The sequence below is a fragment of the Electrophorus electricus genome, chromosome 23 (assembly GCF_041902795.1).
Source record: "Electrophorus electricus isolate QZ-2024a chromosome 23, ASM4190279v1, whole genome shotgun sequence".
Classification (NCBI taxonomy): Eukaryota; Metazoa; Chordata; class Actinopteri; order Gymnotiformes; family Gymnotidae; genus Electrophorus; species Electrophorus electricus.
In genome coordinates this window covers 6,028,836-6,047,342 of record NC_137519.1, presented here as the reverse complement: position 1 = coordinate 6,047,342, position 18,507 = coordinate 6,028,836, and the positions used below count along the sequence as shown (strand labels likewise).

At 40.7% G+C, this 18,507-nt stretch overlaps 2 protein-coding genes across 2 annotated transcripts in view; one reads left to right on the top strand and one right to left on the bottom strand.

The window, feature by feature from the left end:
- The window catches only part of LOC118240430 (sialoadhesin-like), an 85,737-nt gene that overhangs the window by 53,642 nt on the left and 13,588 nt on the right, over nucleotides 1-18,507 (bottom strand). The window lies entirely within an intron of this gene.
- Nucleotides 7,064-17,096, top strand: LOC145643307 (sialoadhesin-like). Its single transcript, XM_081706293.1, has 10 exons — nucleotides 7,064-7,331; nucleotides 10,112-10,444; nucleotides 11,457-11,672; nucleotides 12,783-13,115; nucleotides 13,206-13,439; nucleotides 13,679-13,948; nucleotides 14,381-14,620; nucleotides 14,785-14,866; nucleotides 15,727-15,775; nucleotides 15,951-17,096. Exons 1-10 carry the CDS (start codon nucleotides 7,274-7,276, stop codon nucleotides 16,149-16,151), a joined length of 2,016 nt encoding a protein of 671 aa, XP_081562419.1. The 5' UTR covers nucleotides 7,064-7,273; the 3' UTR covers nucleotides 16,152-17,096.

Below are 18,507 nucleotides of genomic sequence, written 5' to 3'. Positions count from 1 at the left end.
ATGACAGGACATCCCTTCCGGGGGGTGAAGTTTAGATATAAGGAACAGAGTCAGTCTACCCCTTTAGAGCTTTCGCTTTAGAGCATTAGCTCTCACACAGCTGTGTTTTGTATGTCTTATTTTCTTCATTAAATTACTCTTTTAATCACATCTGACTTGCTGTTTATTCAAAATTCCACCACAGAACCGTCAATACCGCTAACTGTTCTGCACATGGGCCCACCATTGTTAGAGCATGGTTGCTCACCCAGTAGGCTGTTGGTGACATCACCTAGCTGACATGGGTTTGAGCCCACCTTACAGAAAGACCGAGCCATGGACCCGGCTCAAGAGTCTGATCTGGAACAGGTAAATTGGGACTGTTGGTCGACATGAGCCGGCCCTGCAACAGATCCTCTCTCAGTTGCAGGCCCTAACAGACCTCCTGGCATGAACACCAGTGCCTCCGGCTGCCCCTAGTCAGGAGGCAGCTGGAGCTGTGGCAGCAGCAGAGCCAGCCCAAATCCTGTCCACCTTGTGTTCAGAGCCATTGCTCCCTGCCCCTAAGTGCTATGCTGGTGAGGCAGGAGGTTGTAGGGGGTTCCTCCTTCAATGCTTACTGCCTTTTGAGCAGCAGCCATCTTGGTTCCCCACAGAGCAAGCAAAGGTGGCGTACATCATCTCCCTTCTGACTGGGTGGGCTCTGGCATGGGCCACCCCGGTCTGGAAGCACCAAACTGACGTATGTTCCCTTAAGCGGACTTTCGACCATCCAGTAGCTGGAGGGGAGATGATTTCCAGTCTCCTTAATATATGTCAGGGGGAAAGAGCGGTGGCTGATTATGCGATTAAATTCCGCACTGTGGGAGCAAGAGTGGATGGATCCCCTCAGCGCTGATGGCCACTTTCTACCAGGGTCTCAGTGAGGTAGTCCACCGTGATGCTCCGGCTTCTCTCTACGACCTGATTGATCTGGTCTTGCGTATTGACAATCGCGTGCGGCAGAAGTGCAGAACACAGGGACCAGAGATCAGTCGTGGCTCTCGCGGAGCTCCGTGCACCCTTAGCCCTGTTCATGTGCATGACAAGCAGGGGGAGTCCGGATGCCAGCCAATGCAGCTTGGACACACCCGCCTTTCCCGAAGTGAACGCGACACTCGGATGTGCGTCCAGTTCCATCAGCCCTTGTATGCTGCTCCATTCTGACCCTCTTCCTCATGTTCTTGCTCAGGCATGCTGCAGTAATAGCACTCATGCCCACAGGTTGTGTCAATGCGATGTCATATGCTGTTAATTAATACGTCTTTTCTACATACATTCTGATAAATTCACAGAGCCTATTCTTTCCCAACCATAATAAACAGACAATAACAATATTCAACACAATAACAGATCCATAACAGTCAAACAAAATCTACAGGACTATCAGTTTCTCAGGATTAATATTAGGAGACTGGGAGTCTGCTTGAACAAACTATGTATTCCTGAGGACTAAAAACAACAACTGCATGCAAAAAGGAATTGATATTAATCAAGCTCTATAAAAAAAAAGTGTTTATTGTGGAAGGGTCATTTCACTGCAAAAAATGGTAAATATTCATGACTGAGTTTAGATCAGGACTCTGGGCTGGCCATTTCATTCTTTCAATGGCTTCAGTTTCAAGGAACTGCTTTACCCGTTTTGCTGCGACAGGGGCTTTGTCCTGCATGAAAATTGCTGGCTGATTGATTGATGAATGCAAGGAAGGAACCATGTGTTGTTGAAGGTTCTGGTACACACTTGCATTCACTCTGCCATGTATCCGTACGAGAGGTCCAACTCCTGCTGCCAAAAACATTCCCCAAACCATGACACTTCCTCCTCCGCTTTTCACTGACTTCTTTACACACTTTGGGTTCAGTCTTTCCCCAGTTTGTCAATGAACATGTTTCCCATCAGACCCAAATAAATTAAAATTGCTTTCATCACTAAAGTGAACTCTGGACCACTTCTCCTCTGTCCACACAACATGCTCCTCAGTAAAGGTTAGTCTAGCCTTTTGATTCTTTCTGCTAATGAGAGGTTTGGTTACTGCAGAGTGGGCTTTCAGTCCAAATGCTCTTAAACATTGAGACAGTGTATTACGATCCTTACCCTGTACAGTGGTGAACTGGCGAGCAATTCCAGCTGCAGTGTTGAACCGATTATCTGTGGAGATTCTCCGCATTTTCCTGTCCACTCTTGCATTTGTCTTTCGTGGGCGACCAACCTTCTTGGTGGACTTAAATGAGTTTATGATGTTTTAAAGATGCAATATTCTAGAAATCACAGACTTGGAATGATCAACTTCTCTTGCTACGGCTGATAGGGTCACCCCTTTGGCCTTCATCTGGACAACCTGCTGCCGGAGGATTTCAGTCACTTTGGAACGGCTCACCATCTTGCAACGTCAGTGAAAACTGGAAAGTTTGGCTGCCAGTTAAATAGGGGTGTCAGATAATTAAGGAAATTAGCACCAGGTGCCAGATTAACACCAATAACTTGCAGGTATCTGAGTGTTCTCTAAATTTGATTATTGTTCTTTTTCAATTATCTAAAATACTGCTCTTTTACTCCTGTTAGGATAAATTCACATAGGACTACACAGTGACCTTGACATTTAGGAAATTGTGTGTTCTCAAATTTTAATCTGCAGTGTATGTTTATTACCACATAAAACAGAGAACACACAGCACACACGCTATCATTGTTAAAGACTGACACAGTAACACGTAAACGATAGACTTTTATGACACCCAAGAAGGATCAGGTGTGGAACAGAGGGAGGGTGTGGACACATGGACAAACATACACACACGGGGAGATGTTTTGGAGGAGGGGCCATACCGTGACAGAGCCCCTCCCCAATGGCGCGTCTTGCCAGCAACGTGCCAGCCTATCGGGCTACAGCCCCGAAAACAACGCCAAATGGCGAAGCCGGAGGACCGAGCGACCCGATACAGGCCAGCGCGAACACGACAGAGGGGCGAAGGACATGTACCAGGACAACAACAGACACGGGAACAGACACACTGACAGGTACAGGCACTGACACAAAGGGGGACAAAGTGATTGGCACAGACAGTGTGATGGGGACAGACACACTGACAGGTACAGGCACTGACACAAAGGGGGACAAAGTGATTAGCACAGACAATGTGATGGGGACAGACACAGTGACAGGGACACGTATTAAACTACATCGAGGATTGCTAGAGAGTCCAGGGAAGCCGGCAAGAACCCCAGCCTGTTGAAGTCCAACCTACCTGTGGGAGATCGCCCCTCACCGATTTAGGGGCGGTGACTTCTGCGCACTCATTTCAGCAGGCGCACCAGCTACTTTGCCTGTCTCCGGGAGGTTCCTCCTCGGACAACGACGACACCTCTCTGAAAGTCACATGAGGCAGCTTGCATGCCTCAGAGCGGCGTGCCCTGGGTGGAGCCTTGGAGGGAAGCTTGGGTACCAGAGGCCCGTCGCGCTGGTAGTCTGCAGACGTTGTGTCGCTGTCCAAGGGAGCATCTCCATAGAGGACCTCCTGCACCTCCATCGAAGGATCATTCCCGCAGTTGAACTCAGAGTCTGACGGCAGACTAACGTCTCTGTACTCATTCCTTTCATAATCCATGTAGCCCTCGTTGTAGTCCATGGAAGGGTAGTAGGACCCTGCGGACTCCGACTCCAAATACTGGACTTCATTGTACCAGTCACGGTAGTCCGATGTGGGTCCGTAAGACTCCTCAGAGTCCAGCCCTGAAGCACACTCAGAACCCTGGACCACACTCAGAATCAATCTCAAAATCAAGGCTGATCTGTTTTAGACAAGGTGTTAAAACATGTCAAAATGTTACTGAAGCCTGCTGCTTCAACCTGTGATTGCTACATAGACCAAGTTAATCCTCTGATCCCAAATACCAGAATAGTTCACCAACAAATTCCAAGATAGTTTGAAAGTATTATAAATGAATCCCAGTTCTAGGGTTTCAGTGAGTGGAGAGATAATAGCAAATAATAAGCCAAGTTGGAAAATGACAAACCATAACATAATGGAAGGATCACTTAAGAAAGTCCATTCTGTGGTATGGAATTATTTCCAGGAAGAATCTCCATCAAAAATATGAAGCACCATCTGTGATAGGCTGCTTTCATATATCAGTAATACATGGTGTATGCTTCATCATGTGAGGTACATGCAGCTTGTGATTTTAGAGGGAAATAAAAGCCTCACTGTACCAGCTCATCCTGGACAATCTAAACAAGGTATAATCGAACAGCTTGACACAAATCTATACCCCAAATAAATATCTATAGTACACTTATAAGACTGATTTCAAACATATTCTAGATCTAATACAAATTCTAACACATACTAAAATTGATTCCAATTGTAACAAATGTACTAATACATGTAGTGGAATAAAATTGTTCAGGCTCACTTTGTAAATTTTATCTCACTACCAAACAAACTGAGAGCTGTAGCTCTTTTTACACACAAATAATAAACTGCTGGATCATTTCTATTTGATGGCGACTGAATATAGTCACTTTCCAATATATATTCCTTACGCCTGTGTTTGTTTGTCTTTAGTTCTATAAAGTTAATTTTATTCTCCAGTAGGTTAGTGTACGTCTATAGCTAATGCTCTGATTGTGGCAGACTACAAATCAAATATAAGAGAGAGAGCGAGCGAGCGAGAGAGAGAGAGAGAGAGAGAGAGAGAGAGAGAGAGAGAGAGAGAGAGAGAGAGAGAAGGAGTATGTATTAAAAACTAAATTTTAGGTTAAAAAAAAAGATGCCATCCAATTGCAAGATCAAGACAACAAATACCATAACATCTAACATAACAGCCAACATAAAAAAAAGAGAAAATGAGAGGTAAACAAAATTGGGCCCTCAGCGGTAGACTTGCTAACAACAGATTTTAGATTGCTGACTATTCGTTTCTAAATTATAGCGGAACTGAGTTTAGTCTGGTCAGTGGGCGGGCAAGCAGCCACTTCCAAACAATGCGCTTCTTTACACAGGACAGCACAACCAATCAGAATCCACCAGCCATTAATCAAGGAACGTTCCTCTCCTCCCCCAGCAGAGGGAGCACTTCCCTTAAGGAACATCAGACTCGGGCTGCTGGTTGTCCGTTATTACCGTTACGGAAGTCTCTGCCTTCTTCTGGCCACCGAGGGAAGTCTAGCAGGTGGCCCTGACCGTTACATATTGTTTTAATCAGAATAAAAATCATTACCTTAAAGAAAGAGAACATTAGAAACAACATGTTTAAGTACAATTCTTTTATGAAAACCTTATAATTAAAAATAAAATCTAATTGTGAAGCAACCGCTAAAGATTGTGGTAGTGACAAGTCAATATTTGTTTTCTGAGTTTGCCAGCACAGACAAACTTAAAATCAATAAAGTCAGTTTGCTTCATTAATTACTCGCATACTGTTACAAAGTGTAACGGTCCTCCTCGTCAGTGTCCGTGTAGTTTGGGCCACCACGTGGTTCTTGTTTATTTACGTATTCTCATAGAATATGATGTACAGAGACATCTAAGAAATTATAATGCATTAATATATATATTTCATATATTTCTGAAGAAAGAACATGTGACTGTGTAATTTTATATAAAAAGACTGAATACTCAATGTAACAACTATATATAGAAATAAGTTGGGTTAAAAAGATACATTAACTGGAGCCTACTTTTTATTGTTTGTTTTGTTTATCACATGTGTAACCAGCAGAGAAAAAAATGTATTCAAATTTAGTAATACATGAGAAAGTATTACACAGCCACTAAATCAAATTATATGTAATTTCAACAGGCATCACTACACCAGTACACTGGGGATGAAGTACATCACTGTCACATTTCCTGTCCTGTGGGCTAAAGGCTACACAGTGACGTATGAATAAATGATGCATTACCTGCAGTACACACTGGGTGGGCTACTGGCATTTCTGACAGGTTTACAGCATCCCTGTATTTTTAAGCAAAATTGAGAGACTAAAAGGATGGTCACACAGTTCCAAAGAATGTGTGTTTTAACCTGCTATAAAAGATTATTTTCAGAAATATCGATTCCTGACACAATTAATTAATTCTTTGGGGTTTCTCTGTCTCTATGAATTCAACATAAACTCTGTTGTCATGAAATGCTCTGACTTCACTTGCTGTGACTCATTGTGCTGTGTTGCTTTCCAGTGTTCAGTACAGTTTCCTGAGTTCACTGTTGCCCCGCTGTGGCTGATTAAGGTCTTTATATTGCTTGTTTTACTACTTACTTCAAAAACAGTTTACAAAAGAAAATCTGGAAACAACAAACTCTGGATTTTACATTTCATTTTTATTTTATATTTAATCTCCTTTTTCTTCAAATTAAGTGGCTACAATAGAAAAAGTGGTTTCAAACTTTATTTACTCACCATAGTGAACATAACATAAAATAAAAATTCTTGTATCTTCACCTAAATGTTCAGTACAGCAGCTGTGTGTTTGACTGATACGAGTTGGGCATGTGGTTAACACTAAAGTGGTACAAATGTCAATCTGTATTCACACTGCATTCTCCCCTCTCATCTATATGGCTGCTGAGTTCCTGTTTGATGACATTTGACCTAAATATACTCACAGCTTCTGCTATACGAAAGTCTGGACTAATGCATGTGGCTACGAGCTCTGGGCAGCCATGATGACCAAAGATATAATTTATGGTCAATCTGTAGAAGAAATACCCAGAATTCCATTACCAGTCAGTCTGATCAAACTCAAACCTGACCTCAGGGACTTTGACAGGAGTAATAGATGTGGCATCTGGTGTAATAGATGATGCAGGACACAGGAGAGGCCAAGCCTGATACCAGGGCAGACTAGTACATCTTTAACTTATCAGTAAACAAACAAACAAAGCAAATGAGTAGAAAAACAAAAAGGAAAAAAGGTTTCTCACACTTAAATGAGTTTTGTGGTCTTGAGAACAGAAAAAGGAAGAGGTTATAAGCTAAAAGGGGGAGGTGTGATGAACAAACGCTCTGCTAAATGCACAACACACCTTCCGTGTCTTTGCTGTTTGACAGTAACCAAGATCACAACATCTTCCCAGTGTAGGATGGGTGAGGAGGAGCAGGACTGAGGTCACGGCCGTTATACTCAGGAACACAAGAAAGTAGCAGAGACCTTCATTTAAGGCTTAAATTTAGTATTTAGCCTAAAGTTATTACTTATTGGAGCTCCAAGTATCACTTCTGTGTGACCGGTGTGAACCAGTGTGTGAAACATGTCTTTCCGAACATCAGGAAATATTACAGTAGCAACAATCGTCATGTTACTGGCAGGTAAACTTTGAATATTTCCTTTATTTTTTACTTTGTTTTTTGGGCACGCATGATATTGCTTTGACAATGGACAGTGGGTAGGCCAAGACCCTAAGTGTAAATTATGTGTGGGGTTTGGCACGCTGAAGCATATTTTATCGGCGTCTAAGTTTAGTTTGTCACATGTGGAGACACAATCAAGATCTTAAGAGTGTTAGAGTGTTTGATAGTAAATGTCTAGAGATTAACACATTGCTCAGTGGAATATCTAATAAAGCGATTTGTATGAGTTTGTATGAGAAGTGGAGCGTGTTGGAGAATGAGCACTGGCTTTAGATATTGGTAGATGGGGCGAAGGACGAGACTGGAAATTATTTGTTCATGTAAATAAAAAACTACAGGTCCCACAATGTACTGTGTTAACCTTGCTGAGGCTGGACATGGTGTGGTACTCATAAAAAAAAATAATAATAATAATTTTTTTTTTTACAAAACCTGGATGCTTTAATTTTGAGAGTTTACAGTTTCATTTGAAGATGCAGTGTCTGAGGTGAGAGAACGCAGGTGGGAGGCACATATAAGACCAGTAGAGACAGGTGTTAGGGGATTTGTCACAAAGTCTGCCACATTATAACTTGTGCAGTTCAGCACAGATTTGGCAGTAGCTGTGAAGGAGTTGTCAGAAGTAGCTGAAAGGGCTAGTCAGTGGTTGTGGATAAGGAGAGCTCAGTCTGGTTGGGGTAATGCCCCATAAAGGCAGAATGGATGAGGCTGTCATGTCATGGTGTAAAGTGGTAGATCCAGATGGAACTGGTGGCATTGAGGAGGCATTGATGGTGCCAGCTTTAGTCACTAGGCAGCCCAGGGTGGATTGGTGTTAGAGAATGCTTAAAGGTAATAGCCAAGTGGAACTGGCAGCACTGAGCGTGCATTAATGGTGCCAGTGGGGCTGGGTATGGCCTTAGTCACCGGAAAGGCCATCATGGTTTTTACAGTAATATTAGCACAGTGTTTAAGAGGTGCAGCTGTGTTTATTAGTCGCACAGTGTTTAAGAGGTGTGTGTCTTTGTGAGTGGCACAGTGTTTAAGAGGTAGAGCTTGGTTTAAAGTGAGCTTGGAGGGGGTGAGACTGAAACACCAGATCTCACTGTTGAGCCTCCTGGAGGTGTCGTGGGCTTAATTCTCTGAGACCCCAACAAAGGGAGGTGCCTACCTGATGAGCTCGCGATGTTGTGGTTGGCTGGTGTGAAGAGAGAACATGTGAAGCTCTAATGGTGTTCTGTTCGCATCGGATATTCATCATGTAATCCCGTTTATATATACACACAATTGATGTACATTTGTAGGAACTTGAATAGGGTAGAAACTATATTAATTTTAACAGGTGGGTATAGCCAAAATATGTGAAAAGCTACTTAAGAAAAATCCCAGATTTTTTAATAACTGCAAACAATTTGAGATCTCAAATAACTTTCTGCACCTGGAAATTCCCACTACCTGCACATCTAAACTGAAGATTTTTAATATTAGTGTGTGTGTGTGTGTGTGTGTGTGTGTGTCTATTCAAAATTGTACAACGTTCCATAGTGAATATTTTAACTGTATTAAACTGTATTGTATTCCTTTGTGGCTATCACAGCACACCACACCTTCATGCCAAAGGCGGTTCTAGGACGTTTTAACTGGGGAGTCCAAGAGGTAGCAAAGAGTTGTCTAGAGGTGGCTACAATGTGTTGTTAATGTGCATGCACAGTCTGCTGAATTTTTTATATGCTTTCATATTCTACTAATAATAGGCTAAAACAAATTAATAGCATACTACATATATGCACATACATAACTGCTGATGGTCAATCTCCTTTTTTGCGTAACCGTTGAAATGAACTCAAAATGTCTAATCTGAATTATATAACAACATATTTTATACTGTATATTGATATAATAAGACAATTACCCTGGATGGTCTTGGATAAAGAATACAAAATAGGTCCTAACCTTGTTTAAGTGTGATGAGGCAGGATGCAAGCGAATCAATGTTTAATGTAAACGAAAGTAGAAGTCGAGAACTGTAACGGAACGCTCGCCTCTCACTAATCACGTGGTTTGGCCCGCAGCGTGCAGGCTGCACACACTTACACCTTGTTTGTGTTTATTTAAACCCTCTTCATGGTGTACAAGATTGTTGGTCGTTGTTGATGTTAATGTTAGCATTGTCACTGTTAAATGTATTCGTGTTCATCACTTTTGTTTAATGTTAACCGTTTCGTGTTCGTGTTCATCGTTGATGTTGTATGTGAGTGCCATTGTCTTTGTGTGTTAATAAATGTTTGTCCACGTCGATGTCGTTTGTGCATCCCACACCTCGCCCTTCGGCACTCGGGCCACACCGTCACAAAAATAACATACAAGTACGAACATGCAGCATTCACAAAGGGAGAGACAACAGTTACACAACATGACAATAATAATGGACAAGGGTAAATACTAACAGCGTGGTATTTGATTAGGAAGGAACTAGACACAGATGAAAGCGAGGAACATCACTAATAAGGGGGGTGTGGAAATGTGGGAACAGGGAAGTAAACAAAGGGCACGTGGAGACACGCCTACACGAGGGAAAACAAACACAAAGCCACGTGGAATGTCCCATCACGTGAGAGAGCGAGCTGAGGAGGGGTGCGTGACATTAAGGCCGTTAATGGAGATTGCTTTGCAGAACAAACTGTGTGTGTGTGTGTGTGTGTGTGTGTGTGTGTGTGTGTGTGTGTGTGTGTGGGTGTGTGTGGGTGTTTGTGTTCCAGGAGCTCAGGGTCAGTACAGTGTAACTCTCCCCTCTCAGAGCCTCTGTGCTGTTGTTAGATCGACAGTAAACATCACCTGCAAATATACATCTGATTCCTTCAGTGTCAGAGCGAGAGAGTGGTATCGAGTCCAGAGATCTGATGGAGAACCACAATACTTGAGTAAACACCCTCAATACTCAAGACGAGTGTCTGTAAGCAAATGGCAGAATGACTGTACACTGATAATGAACAACGTGAAAGTAAGTGACTCTGGAATTTATAACTTCAGATTTAGAACATGGAGGAATGAATGGAAATCTGCTTCATCTGGAGTTACTCTCACTGTTACAGGTAATAACAAACATAAAACATAGAACGCACACACACACACACACACACACACACACACACAAAATATGCAAGAAATCTCAATGCTAATACAGAAGTTCAGTATCATTCAATATTCGCCATATTAGGACAATCCATCTTAAGATACATATTTGCATGCCACATGTGTGTTATTCTTTTTATATGGATATTATTACATTTTTAATTATTCAGTCACTTTATCCCTTCCAGTCCAGTCTGGTCAGAGCTGACATGAGAGTGTGTGATATTTCATGCTGGGATAATTCACCTGATTCTCTGTTACTAGTACACACAGAAGGAAGGTTATGAAACAGTTTCAACAGAGCAGTGATACTGACTACATTTACAATAGTGTGCATGTAAGAAACTGGACAGAACCATTTACAAGAGCTGAGCAAACACCAGTCCCTTCACTGTACCATCTACACTCACAGCAGCATAGTCTGAACTTACTAATACTGAATACTAAGACTAATACTGAATACTGATGGACATAAACATAGTTATGATTGTGCTGCGTTTGTACAAGTTTATCAGACACAGCTGTGTTACTGGTTTACATGTGTCATTGTCATTGATGAGTTGAGACTGGTTCACCATCCATCTGGTTCTGCAGTCAGAAAATGACCACTGATAATGAAGATGATTAAGACCAACTGTGCATCACCACAGATGGGTTATACATAGTCTTTGACTGTACACTTACCTAAAGCAGGTGTTTCTAAAAAAGAGCTCAGTGAGTATATATATATGATCGATAAATCTTATGCATATTTCCTATGCATTTATCAGGCTTGCTTTAAAAGCTAATATGAATATTAAAAGCTAACATTTTCATTGCTAATATTACTAATACTGTCAATACACTGGTGAACCTGGAGCATCTCTTTCTGTCACAGGTCATCACATAAGATTAGTTAACCCATTATTTTTATAACCCCCTATAAAAATATGCTATAAAATAACACCAAAGCTTAATTAAAATGACTTGCAGATCTGAAGGTTACGATGTCAAACACGTATAGCTGGACAACCACACTGCGCTGCAGCTCCACCTGCACGCTGCCCAACAACCCCACCTACATCTGGTACAGGAATGGACAGCCTGTATATAACAAGAATGGACTGTCTGTGTATGTCATGAGTAAGAATGCAGGCAGCTACTCCTGTGCTGTAAGAGGATATGAGGAGCTCCGCTCTCCTGCTGTCTGTAAGATCCTCACTTTAAACTCTCAATACTCTGTCAGCATCTCAGTGGCAGCTTCTATTAGATAAAAAGTTTGTTTGTTAGTTTGTTTGATTGTTGTTTGTTTTTGCTGTTTTTTGCTGCTGGTTCTGCCTACATGTTTATAAGTAGCTGGGAAGCACCTTTCACTGTTGAGGGCTCTATACATTTGTGGGCACTGGCTAGCTGGTTCAGCAGTACTACATCAGTGTGTTTTGTTTGTGTTCTCATTGTCTCTTGCTCTTGTCCTCACTTTAAACTGCACTCACTCTGTGTCACTGGCAACTTCTACTAGATTACAGTGAACTCATGCTGAGTCACATATGGCTAAGACATAAGACAACTACAGCATTTTTAGACATATTTAATAGTTGCCAGTATTTTTAGATATATTTCAATTTAAGAGTTGTCAGTGTTTAAGGTATTTTTGGAATCTATTTTTTTTACATGTTTTTCCATAAATCACTGCATTAAATTGCATCAACCACTGTTGTTCTTGAAAAAAAAAGCAATATTTGTAAAGTGACCTTGAGTATGAGAAAGGTGCTATATAAATGCAACTAATAATAATAATAATAATAATAATAATAATAATAATAATAATAACAATAATAATAACCTCTGTTGGCCTCTTTCATGGGTGACCTGGTTTTGACCAAAGAGCAAGTGTTACATTTTTTATTAGACTCTTACTGTGACAGGATGCAGGCGTGAGTCTCAAAACAACCAAACAACCAAACAAAGACACAAAAGTCTTTTAATGGCAAAAATTAAAGTAAAAGAATAAAAGTAAAAGTAAAAATAAGAGGACCATTTAAATGCTAAAGCCTTTACACATTGACCATCATCCACATAGTAAATCATAACTGGTAATAAAACCTAGTAAATAAACAGTAAATTACTTAGTAAATAAAAACTGGAAACAGAAGGAATATTTACAGGGATGGAAATGAGGAACAGGTGAGGCTGGAGACACACTAATGAGTAATAAAGGGGGACATGGCAACATGTGAGGAAAGGAGTGTAAACAACTGACTTTAAAAGAACTGGTAGTTTGTTTGTTCAGCTATGATTTACTCAGTTTATGTGTTACAGGTGTTTATGGAAAGGACAGCTGCTGGAGTGTAACTTACGTCACCCAGAGCACCTGTGCTCTGATTGGTTCATCAGTGAACATACGCGGTTACTACACCTTCCCGGATCAGCAGCCCACCCCCCAACCTGCCTGGTACGCCAGACTCCACCCACAGGTCAAAGAGCTGAGTCATGCTGATGACCGAGTGGAGGTTTTCAGTCACAGAGCTAATGTGAACACACTAAGACTGAAACATCTCACAGAGAGTGACTCAGCAGAATATCTCCTCCGATTTAAAGCCCCCTACATGATACACACAGACAGCTCTGCTGGTGTGTCTCTCTCTGTCACAGGTAAGATAAGTCTTCTGTGTCTGGCATTGTCACATGGTTCACCATCTGTGTGTTGAGCCCTGAAGACACTTATGAGAGTCTCCCATACAGGCCTGAAGGTGAATGTGGACTCTCCAGCAGTCCCAGGATCAGAGGGACAGACAGTAACACTGAGCTGCAGCTCCACCTGCACTCTGCCCTACAACCCCACCTACATCTGGTACAAGAACAGACAGCGTGTCTCTCACTGTACATCTGTCTCCTGCTCTGTATCTGCAGTCAGGGATGCAGTCAGTTATAGCTGTGCTACTGAAGGCCATGAGAACCTCCTCTCTCCTCCTGTCTGTGAGTGGAGAATTTACATATGAAAATCATGATGTCTTGATGCATTTAATAAAGTCAGTTAATCATAAACCAGAAACATCACTACAATCAATACTTACTACTACAGCTCATGATGATGATGATGCTCTCTGTTGTAGTTTCACAGTTATCAACTACAACTTCTGAATGTATAAGAATCTCTCAACCAGACTGTGTATGAGAGTTTAGTTTTAATGTTAACAGTGTGTGTTTGTGTTCAGATGCCCCTAGAAACACCAGAGCATTGATGGTTTCCTCTGGAGAGAGAGTGGAGGGAGATTCAGTGACTCTGACCTGCAGCAGTGAGGAAAACCCTCCTGTTCTCACCTACTCCTGGTTTAAGCAGAGAGCAGCTGCAGACACACTGCTGGCAACAGGCCAGAATTACAGCATCTCCAACATCAGCTCCCAGCACAGTGGACTTTACTACTGCACCGCTCACAACCAGCTGGGACAGCACAACTCCACCACCACCCTTCTGGATGTGTTATGTAGGTTCACTACTGTGAGATGTGTTAAGAATGTGTCCTTAAGTGATGTGTATACACACAGAACAGGTGGTCCCACATCCACAGTCCAGTACCACCACACACACACTTGTGTGCATAAACCCTCCACAGTAACTGATACAAAACCAACACTGTGTCTTTTGCCTATTATCTCCGTCTCATTCTGATCCTTAACACCTTGTGAACAGTCAGCAGCAAATAAACCATTACACTTTGGCTATGCAACTAATTTATTCATTTTACTGATAGTCTTACAAATCTCACTCTTTATAGTTATTGTGTTCATGCAGGTTATGCACTAAATGTTTTCTTAAATATTCCCATAGATGACTGATATGGGCCTCTTTCAGACATGATCAGTCAAAATAAAAAGACTTTAAGTGTATTTATTTTAATTCTTGCTCTCCTGCTCAGACCCTCCCAGAGTCCCGTCTGTTACTGACCGTGTGTCTGGTGACGCGGTGACACTGCTGTGCTACAGTGACTCCAACCCCATCAGTAATTACTCCTGGTACAAGAAGACAGGAAGTGATGTCATACTGTTTGGAAATGGCACCAATTTAACTATAGCTACAGGAACAAGTGGATGTTTCTACTGTGTGGTGCAGAATCAATTTGGATCATCTAACTCATCAGAATGGTCATTTACTTCAGGTACAGTCTGGGTTGAATTCACTGCCTTATTGTCTACATGGTGATTAAAGAAAGTGAGACAACTATCTTGCACTTCCAGTGTCAGTTTGATGAGGTCATACAGCAAGACTTCTGTGACTGTTCACACGTCTGTGTAACATGCTGCCCTCTCCTTCCTGATGCAGGGAACCCAGCTGGGACATACGCAGCTTCTGGAGTCACTGTGGGTTTGTTTCTGACTCTCATTGCTGTCTGTCTATGGATGAGGTAAGAAGCTGAAGCCACATTTATATGACACACCCTGCAAATGCTGTAGGCTGTTTCCTGCTCAGTCCAGAAAGTCTTTGCTCTGATGTTTACAGTATAGGGTCACACAGTACCATCAACAGGGTTAAATTCACTTTCTCTAGACTGTAGTAACTGTAGAGGGCTTAGATTCATGCAGGAGAATTGAGTGTGATGCTGGTGATGCTATTACTGAAGCTGAAGCCACATTTAAATGACACACCCTGCCAATGCTGTAGGTTGTTTACTGCCCAGTCCCCAAGATCACTGTACAAAAGAGCAAAGACAATAAACAATGACAATTAGGCTGAAGTAAAAAAAAAAAAAAAAATTGAAGATGAAAGAAAATTTTAAAACATGAGGTATGTTATTCAGTAATTGTTACAGACAAAAAGAGAAAAATAGAGTTGCAAATTCATAGTAATTACATCACTCAGACAGCAAGCTGGTGGTTGGAAGAAAATATCAGTCAGGCAATCAACTAGGCTGAGAGGAGGCAGCCTCTATGAGGGGACTGGATGAGCAGAAAATTGCATATAATGCATACAGCAGTGAAACTGGAGACCATGCTGTCTAGTAATGTTGCCAAGGTGGAGAATAATTAATAAAAAGTAGAGGACCAAGTATTCAGGCCTTGAGAACACCATGAGATAGGATTTATGGGTATGACTTTAACCTACCAAAAGAGATAAATTGCTGTCTGTCAGTGACATATGATTTAAACCACATAAGTATAATTTCAGTGATGTCAACAAGGTTTTAACACAAATCATTTTAACTAGAGTTTGATTAACACAGAAGCTATTGAGGCTGGTGATGTTAATACTGTGGCTCACCACCAGGGGGCGAACCACAGCTGTCAGCAGCAGGAGTGAGGAGACCAGCGCAAAAGTAAGTTTGAAGAAGAGTCGACAGAGGATTGAGATTTCAGTCCAACTCAAAATCCCTGCAAAAGTTTCCATAAACGGTCCAATGACCAAAGTAACAGAGTTAAGCCTGTATTTTGATTATTAATTACATAAATCAGTAATCACCATGTCCCAATTCATCACTCTCTCTCTTTCAGCGTGATTCTACTTCTGTATATGATAACGTCTCAGCCCTGGACATGCCCTCTGACCCCACAAATGACGACATTTGTGTCTACTCCAACATTAATTTCACACGCTCCCACTCACAGGAAGTATCTCTCTACTCTACTGTCCAACTAACAATGGCTCTTAGTCAAGAAGAGGAAGTAGTGTACACCAGAGTGAATTTCTGGTAGGCAATGCAAACAGTTTAGTTAACCATATTTCTGTCACACTTAGACACCTTCACACATACACATGCACTCACACAAACATGCACGCACACTAATGCTGACGAGATACCCCTCCCTCTAAAAATAAATAAAACTAAAAATCTGGACAGAGGCCAAAACTATTTTAATAGTTATAGAAAATGCTTAAACCTACTGGCCAACTATTTGAAATCCTAAAATTTTACATCCTTTATTTAATCTTAAAATTTGGTTTTATGTTAAGACTTGAAAAAAATAATTACTGCAGTCTATAGGTTAAATAAAATCAAAGAAGAAGAATTCACCATTTCGGAAAGCATGCATCAGTAAAAAAAAAAAAATTGTTTAAAATATAATTTTGTTAAATACAATACCTCTCAATATATTAATACTTAAAAATTCTCTTTTTGGAAGGAAATGTAACACTTTTTACTAGAGAATGTCATGAAGTAAATGCGAAATGTGACATTTTGAGTGAAATTGTGTGTCTAGCTACATATAGTACAAAATAAGAATTACAAAATTAAACAAGTCTTTAGATGGGACAGTTTAAGATAATGTCTTAGCAACACCCCAACAATTCTGATTCTGTTTTATTTTCTTATCTTAGATAATATAGTTTTTCAAATAATACTACACTCATCTCTTGGAGGTTGTTTCTTTACATTTTCTTAAAGATATTTGGAATGCTGATGCTCTGACAATTTTAATAAATTTTGATAATAAATTAATTATTAAATACATTTTGAACAAGTTTCCATCAGGTTTCAGGGTGCTGCACAGTATAGACTCAACCCTTAGTTAACTAATGATTTATTGCCTTCACTTAGCTCTAGTAATTGCTTCATCTTCATGATGCTGGACCACAATATCCTTTTACATCATTTTAATCTTTGGGTTGGTACCAGAGAACTGCCAGAGGCTGGTTGTCCTTTTAGCTAAAAGATTGCACTATTCAAACAGGATTTACTCCTCTCCACTTCCATCACACATGGCTTACCTAAAGACTCAGTCTTGGGCTTCATTTTATTGTCTTTACACATCCATCCACTAGGTACACTTTTTCCAGAAATACAATATAAACTTTAAATAATATTCCTTAATTTTGGTAACACTTTATTTTGAGTGGTCCTTTATAGATAACTAATAAACTCTCAAACTCTCTGAAGTGGCAGTAATGAATCATCTAAAGCATTCAAGTTGATATTTTTATAGAGTCTGTAGATAGACAAAAGGTATATATGATTAACAGACATATAATTAGATATATTAATTTAAATAGAACTATTGTCGATACATTACTTACATTAAGTAGCCATATTATGTCTTTTTTCATATTTGACTTGATTGTTTTTTAAACCTTTTGTAACGGTGAGCTGTAAGTGTGGAGAAGAGCGAGATTTATTAGGGGCAAATTCAGATTCAGAGTCGGTATAACGGTCCAGGGTCATTGAGCCAATTCAAAGATTACGGGGATACATGATGAGCAAAAACACATGAAGGCAAATGAGGGAAGCAGGCTATAACAGAGGCTAGGATAAACACAAAGGCACGGAGTACAAACTTACGGATACAGACTTTCAATACATCAATACGGATATACATTCAACCAGATATTCATCCATTCAACAGCAAAACACCAAGGCCACCAGACAGGGTTTAAATACCTGAACTTAACAAGACTGGAAACGAGGAACAGGCGAAAGTAATGACGGGCGTGTAAAACCAAACGAGGGGTGGAAAAAAAAGAAACTAAGGAACAGAACCAAAATAAAACATACGACAGGGAAACCATGGAACATAGAAGCTAGGAGGGACTAACCATGACACCTTCGACAGTGCTCTCCCATATTCTTAATTGGGTGACAAAGCCTTAAATATTTTTACATCTGAACTGTTTTCATCTGTACATCACTTTGGTCAACCTTCATTTATTTTTAATTGTGCTCTAGAAGTAAATTTGATTGACTGATGGAACACACATCTTAATTTAACCAACTTCCAAACACAGGCGCACAGTGAGAAGCAGCTGCAGTTAATTGTGCTTTCACTGAGGTTTTGTTTTAGTTGTGTATTCATGCACAGTGAAGCAGATCTACACTTAGATCTAATTAGCAGTAGCCTAACACTGAGTCTTTGTCCTTTTCTTAGTACAGGGAAACAAGTTAAAATGATCTGTGCTAATTGGCCATTCACTAACGACCACACACTAGACAGAGACAAGAAAAACAATGTGAGTCAAATGATGTGTAAAAAGAAAAGTGCCAACAGTCTTCCACCTTCTCCTCCAAACACATATGAAATTGGTACAAACTACATTTAAAATCTTGCTGGTGATTTT